The sequence below is a fragment of the Buceros rhinoceros genome, unplaced genomic scaffold, assembly GCF_000710305.1.
Source record: "Buceros rhinoceros silvestris isolate BGI_N320 unplaced genomic scaffold, ASM71030v1 scaffold33291, whole genome shotgun sequence".
Taxonomy (NCBI): domain Eukaryota; kingdom Metazoa; phylum Chordata; class Aves; order Bucerotiformes; family Bucerotidae; genus Buceros; species Buceros rhinoceros.
In genome coordinates this window covers 4,199-12,357 of record NW_010396525.1, presented here as the reverse complement: position 1 = coordinate 12,357, position 8,159 = coordinate 4,199, and the positions used below count along the sequence as shown (strand labels likewise).

The window sequence follows — 8,159 nt, the reverse complement described above, 5'->3', positions numbered from 1 at the left end:
CTGCCTCCCCCGCCGCGCCCCCTCCCCGGTTCAAGGCCTGCTGGCAGTGGATCCGCACGCCTGGCTACGCTGGAACCCCCCCAGCCGGGGTGGTGACCGCTGGGGCTTGAACAGCTACCGACGGCCCCTGGTGTTTCTGACTTCTGAATGAGGATGGCGTCATGGGCTACAACTTCGGCGAGGTCGGCAGAGACCCCGCAGCAGCTAACCCTTAATCTGCAGAGCGCTCCCGCTATTGGGTAACGCCACAGCTCTCTCTGCAGTAGCACTTGGTCTCCCAGAGGAGTTCGGAGGGTCATCTCGGGAGGTTTTCAGACCAAGGGAACTCCTCTCTTTGGAGACTTTACCTTCTGTAGCAAGCAGGTACAGCGGTGTCCAGGGCTAGAGCGTTCGTTGCCCCCCCTACACCCAGAGGGAGAATGTTTAGGATGCTCGTCCCGGGGGAAAAGACCCCAGATCATCCCACCCAAATTACCGACTCACTGAGCTAGTTTTATCTCTCTGACTTTGTCTCCTCCCGGAAAACACGAGCCACGGTGTAAACAAGGGGTAAGCCCCAAACTTGTTAGCAAGCAGGTGAACGCGGGGTTAACGCTCCTCTTTCTGCTGAAAACCACAGTTCTGTTGCCGTTACCTGAAGACTGATGATATCTGCGTCGCAGTTGACGATTTCTTCCATGATTCCCTTTTTCCGATACTCCCAGTTGAGGGCCCAGGACGGGCAGTAGCCGTAGAGCTGCCGGGTGGCGTATTTATCGCACAAGACGTTGTAGCACATGACTGTGAAGGAAGCTGGAAGGGAAGAACGAACGGGAAAGGGCAACGATAGACAGGGACGAGTTTTTCAGCACATCCTTGTGCCAACACAGGGCAAAGAACCAGGGATTTACCTGAGGGGAGAATTTGGTCTCGTTCTTTTAAAGTAATCCATGGCCTTGGAGGCAGCTGCTCTGGATGAACTGAAAAAAGAGAGAAAAGAAGAAAGCAGTGATGAATTCAGGGTTTAGCTACAGTAAGAGCAAATTTGTCAGCTCCAAGGTTCATGACTAATTGTGTCTCTTGCTTTCAAATCTAGAAGCGCCACCCGAAGGCTCCTGCGCCTTGAACACCCTGCTGGAGAAGGAGGGGTCAACCCTGTCGCGGTTCAGATGTGCCTTCTCCAAGACCCTCACCCTACAGCCGTCATTCCTGCAATATTTTCGCTCAGCAGACATCAGGTGGCAACACCGGAGGCTCCGTCACAGAACCACGAGGCAGGATTTAAGGCAGGCACTAGATATTCTTAACCATGTGGGGATTTCTAGATCTCAGTTTGACATTCCACCTGCATTGGGCTTAGAAATTCTAGTGGAAAAGGGCTTCGGCGAGGAAGACTTTGCAGGTTGAGGGCTTCAAACTGAACGACTGGCTGTAACACGGGATACAGCTTAGGCAAGAGACGTCAGCCTCTGCCACGGGGGGGTTGTGCGTACAGCTGGGACCATTTGCCAGCCACCCAAAAGCAGGCATTAAACACTCTCCCTTCAGCCGTTCGGACTCTGGCTGTAGCAGCAAACCCCGCCAGAAATGTGTAGGGCTGTCACCTGCGAGATTGTCGAGCATATAGTTCAGTAGCTTTCGTGTCCCATCTGGATCCTGGTAGAGGCTGAGGATATCTTGTGATAAAGGATTGCCTGCACAGAACAACGGCGGGGTGATGAGCTGCCTGCCTTGCTTGAGGCTTCCCCTGCCCAGGAGCTCTCTCACCCCCAGAGCGGCCACGCTGCCTCAGTCCAGCCCCCGCTGCCCCCCAAGAGCCCGCCCAGGAACTCGCTCACCTTTCAAACCCAGGGTCTGCAGCTGGAAGAGCCGTCCAAGTTCGTAAGGCAAAACCCGTAACAGATTGTTGTTTAAAAGCAATTCCCTGCAGCAAATGCAAGAACACTTTGGATGAGTCTCGCTCCAGAAGGAAACTCTTCGGGGGCTGGACGCCGCCCATCTTCAAAGACGGCACGTTTCACCCCGGATGGCGTTACGGAAGGGTATGTCAATCCTCCCACCTCAAACCATGACTGGAATACGTTCACTAGGGGAGAAAAAAAGCCACCCCCCCACCAAACACAGAATGAAAGCAGGGAGAATTTACACAGCAGGCAATCCCCAAAGACGCTCCAGAGCAGAAGACACGTACCGTACAGACGTGTGTCTGTAGAGCTCAGGAAAGAAGGGGAATGAACCCAGTAGAAATTACTAGAACTGAAGTTTCGTACCACCCCTGAATTTTCCAGGATTATTTTAAATCCAGGAAGGGAAAGCAAAATAAAACTCCCGCCCCGATCACAGACTCACGATTTTGGACAAGCCAAGCCGTGGAACTCCTCTCACCTGAGAGACACCATGTTCCCGAGCTCTGCTGGTAAACTTCGGAGTTTGTTGGATGACAGATCCAGGTAAACCAGATTGTGAAGCTTGGCGATATCGGGCGGAATGCGCGTGAGATTGTTGTCATTGAGGTGCAGAGCCGTCAAGTGCGTCAGCGACCACAGCGACGTACTTAAGCTCCGCACTCTACCTGAAAGAGAGAAGCGAAGAACCACCTCTCCAGTCAGCTTTGCACTCTCACACCGGCGGGTATCTGTGCCCAGCCTCAGCTGGCATTTTAAAGCAGCCAAGCTCGAAGCCAAGCTGCTAAGTCAGCCGCTCCTCCTCCCCTCCCAGCTCAGAAAAACCGTTTTCACAGCGGCATCCCCTACCTGAAAGCGTCTGGCGCGACTCTGGGGTGCCAGCATCGCCACCGAACCAGTACTGAGCCGCGCGTCAACTCACCCGAGATCTCTAACTCAGCCCAGTGCGACTTCTTCCCGTTGGCTACCTCTTCTGCTGACATGATGGTGTAAATGCGGCGAGGATCTGGAGGATCATATTTTTCCTTTGGCATCCCTGTTAGTCTGAAAGGCCATCACAAAGGTGCGCTGAGATTGCTGCTCACCGCTCCGGTCCTCCCCAGCCACACCAAATACACCAGCCGGGACCTTCTACACGTCTACAGGAGGCTTTTTCCCCCCCTCATACATACGACTGGCTGCAACGGCCATGAAGCTCTTAAAACAACGACAACCTGCTTGGTTCGCTGGACCAACACGACAGAAAGCAATAAAGAATTCGAGGAAACTAGCTCAGGGTTTTTTCTCAGCTGGTGCAACCAAACAAAGAGCTTCAGGTCCTGCAGGTTTTCCAACATCGCATGAGTTGCCAGGGCTGGCCCCCACAAGGGGTCCCGGTTCTTTCCCCGACAAACGCCCAGGGAAATCCCGTTCATGCTGAATTCAGGGTCCCTGTTGGAAGCGCAGGGCAGACGTGAGCCCCGCGGCTAATTATAGCCCACTTCTATTTGCAGAAGTCATACAGCCAGGAAAGCTACGGGGTAAGAGGATTCTGTGCTCGGGGCAGCGCTGCGGTTCGGGGCGATGAATGAAACAGATGAATTAAGGACACAGGATTAGGCCTGAAATCCTTCGGTTCTCGTTTCAGAGCCCCGACACAAGCAGAGCTCCAGGCTGTGCCTCAGGAGAACTCGCTCTCCGGCGGTCAGTGTTTGCCGGATGGACCTTCACTGCTAAACTGTGCAGAAGCATGGAGAGCCCTCGGCCCTGCAAACGGATTCCTCCAGGAGAAGTACCGGACCCAGGCAGATTTATAGAAACTCCTCCCTGCCCCGCACGCTGCTGGCAAAAGCTTTCACCCTGGCAGCTCCCGACGGGCTTCTGGAGGTGCACTTCCAGCTGCAAAAGCAAGAGCGGAATTATTGCTCCTCACGAGCATCATCCCGGGGCGCGGTGGTGAGGACTTCAAAACCACGGTGGCTAGACCTTGTGAGTCACCCCGTACTCATCCATGCCTGCCCACGGGCCAGGAGGTGACCACTGCCCGGGTGACACCATCAAAGGGCTGCGGGATTACAGCTTCCGCCTTGGCAGGGGCCCCGACGAACCGACGGCGAAATATCGCTCGTTACGAGCGGCGCTCCGCCAATTTACAGCAATTTGCAGCAGTCCGAGCCCGCCGATGAGGCGAGCCCCGAGCTGCGAGGCCGACGACACGCACATTTCTCAGCTGTTAGTCACTTTAGGATTATTTGGAAATAGCAGTGAGTCAAACGGGCATCACAGTGATTTCCACAGTTACAGAAAAGGGAAAACAAGCCTAAATCAAACATACTTTGTTTTTTCTTCTGCCTAACAGCAAGGTTGAGCAAGGCTCAAAAGCCACCACGTGTATTTTTTTGAAGCAAAAATGAATTCTGCTGGGGTTCCCACCTCCTGTCGTTCCCATCTCCCCCTCGGCCTGTCCTGGAGCTACACTGATCCCACCCTGTTTTTTGCTTGGTCCTTCAGGGAGCTACACCGAGCTCCCCGAATCAGTTAACCCCACAATCGGACGTGTATCAGTGGTGGGTGGGGACTGAAGCAGTGTTGATTTAGGGCCCCTGAGCTGCTTCCAGCTTACAGAGGTGTGACATCAGCAGGATGTGTGCTCCGTTGCTTTGTTTTTCAAGTGGGACCAAAAATGCGAAACCTGGGGGGTCCTAATGATGTTTGTTGTGCAGCCTCTCTGGCTACAGGTCGCTCCTCAAAGACAGGCACTGCAAGGCTGCTCAGCTGAGAGCCCGGCTGGCTCCCAGGTGGACTCGAGCAGCCCTGCCCCAGCTGGAGATAAAAAGGGCTGGGGGAAGGTGGCTGGGCTGGGAAGCAGAGCAAGGGAAGCCGAAGGCAGCCCTATAAACTGCATCGACACCACGAGAGGAAGAAGGATGCTGTGCTAGGGACGAAGAAACTCCTGAAGTCATAGCGTGGGGTTTTTTGTACGGGTGGGGGAACTCAGCAGCAGCTCTGCATGCAGGAGACAGCACATCCAACCACAGCAGATCTCGGGGATGCTGTGAGAGATGAACTTAGCACCAGCGCTTGTAATCAAGCCAGAGCTCTTCTGTGGAAGGCAAAGATCCCCCATCAAGCAGACGGCTTAACGTGTGTTCAGCGGAAAGAGAAAGCCTGCTGGAAGCTGTCCTGATTCTGTGGCAGCTGTTTTGCAGGAGAACTTCGAAGTCAGGTGGGTCAAAGTCCCTCAGAGCCGTCTGCTGCTCCAAAATAACGATCGGGCCCTTCCTCAGAGAGGTTAGGAGATGCTTTCCTTACATTACAGCGACCAGAACGCGTTGCTCTGTTTAAGTTCCTTCGCACCTCACCGCTGAGTGAATCGTCTGCTCCTTGCAGCGCAGCAAATCGGGAAGAGCTGCAGCTTCAGCCCCGTGTTCACGGATGCGTTGGCACCACGCAAGGTCCTCGCCTCCAGCAGAGTGACGTTCTCTGAGTTCTGGACTGTCTTTCGGTCTCTGCATACAGAGATGAGTCAAACTGCAGAAGCAGTTTGAAAACCACCCAGCAGCCGGCCCTGAATCGCTCCTCCTTCCTCCGCGCTGTAACAGCTCCCTGTCCACCAGCACCACGAGGCTGCCAGCAAAGGTACCGTCTCTTTTCACTCGCTTATTCCAAGGAACCCGACTGGGGATAGAGATGATCAGGGATTTGTTATTAAAAGGAGAAAATAAGCATTTTGTTACTGTCAATCCCAATAGTGAGATTTCAAACAGTAAAATCACGAGGCAAAAGATGAAATTTGAAGGGAATGTTAAATCTAGGGAATGACAACCAGAATTTCCAGCTTAGCACCACGCAGTCAGCAACCAACCCTGAAGTACAACTGGAAAAAGCAAACCCCTTTAGTTTTATCGATCTGTGAAGAGCTGTTCTCTCCTCATGTGCTGAGGCGTTTAAAACACAGCCAGCTCACAGGGGTGGCTTTTCTGGCCCGTATCAGTCACACATCTAAACCCCAACTGGCAGCAGTGAGGCATCTTTGTCACCCTCCAGCACTTCAATCCCTTAACTTGAAACTTGGAGGGAGTTTTCACACGTATGGCAAGCTGAAGGTTTCACTAAAACGGCCACCCCTGCTACACCATCAAGAGAAATATCGGGTGTAGAAAATATTTCAACCAAATGAGCTCCAGGAGTTGTTCTCCTAGTTCTTCCTCGCCCCTACCTCCCTGCTGGAGACCGGACCTTTATACTGCAGCTGGTGTTAGCAAAGTCAGTGGAAACACCTACGCAGTGGGACCTCTGCACTGATGTTCGAGGGCAACTCACGGAGGAGGCATCTTCAGGGTCGGGAAGAGAGTGCTGCTGCTTGCTAACCTTGCCTGACCGTCTGGAAAAGGTTGCAGTCCTTACTGGAGTGATGGCAACCCTGGGAGAACCTGTGCTCACCCACCCCAGCTAGCCAACTCCGAAGTGCAGGAAACTCAGAGGAGCAAACCCTGGAGAGGAAAAAAAAAAAAGGGGGCAGCAAAAGCCAAGAGGAGGAGTGGGAAGGGAGGGAACGAGCTGTATTCAATGAATTCTAGAGCCAGCTGGCACTCACGGGATGGAAATGCTAATTGTCCTACTGACATACACCCACGAGTTATTTCCCCCTGCTCCCTCATCTCTAAATGAAGCACAGAGGCTTTTTTTAAATCACAGGTAACACAGAAGCATCCAGGTTTCCACCCTTCCTCTTCCTTTCTGTCGCAACCCCACTTAGGAGAACGGCCCAGCTATTTACTGCCAGGGGAAGCGCAGCAGTTTGCAGCTGTTTGTAACGTCTGCACTGGGGTAACCTTTCAGCCCGTGCTCCCAAGGAGCCGCTTCTGCTCCCTTTGAAACGGGCTGCTGCCTCTCGCTGCGTACAGGACAACTCTGGAATATCTGTGTCGAGGAGCAACTGTCTCTGCAGATGGACTTGCTGCTTTCAGAGGAGCTTCTAGGGGCAGCTGATGCGCAAGGATGGGTGGGCAGCTCCTCAAAAGCAAAGTTCTGCTGAACAGAACCACGCACGAGGAGCGAGAAGTGTTTCAACAGCCAGCCTGTAAACAAATCTAATCAGAAGCCCCCAGAGGGAGGCTTTAAATAATACCTCAGGTATTATAATACCTTTATTTCCATGAGGGCCCGACACTAGTTCAAAGAAATGACCCACTTGCAATGCCGCTGGTCTTTTAATGAGCTACAGGACAGAGGGGCTTAAAGGATTAACAGCTGAAGTCAGCGGCCGCCCGGGAAGGACGCAGCCAGCGCCAGGTCAGTGGCAGCATCAAGGCAAAACGCTGTCCCGGGCTGCGGGCACAGCGGGAAAGCAGCTGCTGCATGAAGCAGGAGGTTTTCCTAGTGCTGGTCTGACAGCGAGAGGACTGGGCAGGCAGAAAACTCGCAACCCCAAGAACTGAGTGAGCTTGGAGTGCCGCGGTGCGCACGTGTCCTCCTGCGGCAAGAGCTGTTTTATGGATGAGCTGAATCCATCACCTCTGCTCACTCAGTCGCTGGGTTAGAAACATGAAAGACCCTGCGGAGGATGCCCGGAGCCAACACGCTGTCTCGGGATCAATAGCTGGAGAGAAGTCGGCTATCGACCCGCTTTTGGAGTAAAACTACGGCGGAATCGTTACTTCATGCACCCCGCCGCAGCAGCCTGGAAACGGTCTTCTCAATGAACGCCTTCCCTTTAAAATACGATTCAAATCATCAATAACCTTTCCTCCCTCACAGAAAAGTCGGTGCTAGGAGAAAAGAACAAGGTTCTTCCTGCAGCTGCGGTGTTATCTTACCCTTTAGGTAGTTGGCTGCCAACAAAACAAGCAGAGCCCAGCAGCCCTTCAGCCGCTCTCCCTGTACCACAGAAAGGTAACGGCCGCATATCGCCCACAATCTGCTCTTGGCAGAGCAAATAATTAACCGCGGGGAAACCCGCCACCCTGAAACCCAACTTCAAACAGCTTTAAAGCTACAAGGCTGGCTTTGTTCAACTACAGGTGGATTTGGATGAGCCCAGCTCAAGATTTCAAAAGAAATAAGGGGAAACAACAAAAAAAAGCCGGAAGAACAAGTACACCCCAATAGTGGGAAGGGTTTTGCAATCGCTGGCACGAGAAAGGAGCGTTTCCACGTCACAGCCCACTTTCACGGCCACGGGATGCTGCTCCGGGGAGCTACAGCTCTGTGCTCAGAAGAGGGGGAGGAAGAAAAGAGATCTCTTAAAAGTGAATCCAGCACGTGGCAGTTTAAAAATCGATGTTGACGAGCAAC

The 8,159-nt window shown here is 53.2% G+C and overlaps 1 protein-coding gene across 2 annotated transcripts in view; it reads right to left on the bottom strand.

Moving 5' to 3' along the window:
- Nucleotides 1-2,917, bottom strand: part of CNOT6L (CCR4-NOT transcription complex, subunit 6-like) — a 5,496-nt gene extending 2,579 nt beyond the window's left edge. The window contains exons 1-6 of one of the 2 annotated variants that reach the window (XM_010145932.1): nucleotides 2,806-2,917; nucleotides 2,365-2,551; nucleotides 1,818-1,903; nucleotides 1,557-1,673; nucleotides 891-959; nucleotides 635-792 (exon numbers count right to left, since the gene is read on the bottom strand). In XM_010145932.1, coding sequence (XP_010144234.1) covers nucleotides 635-792; nucleotides 891-959; nucleotides 1,557-1,673; nucleotides 1,818-1,903; nucleotides 2,365-2,551; nucleotides 2,806-2,917 — 729 coding nt within the window. The remainder of the gene's footprint in view (nucleotides 1-634; nucleotides 793-890; nucleotides 960-1,556; nucleotides 1,674-1,817; nucleotides 1,904-2,364; nucleotides 2,552-2,805) is intronic. The other variant, XM_010145933.1, reaches the window with a different exon arrangement.
- Nucleotides 2,918-8,159: the final 5,242 nt, after the last annotated feature.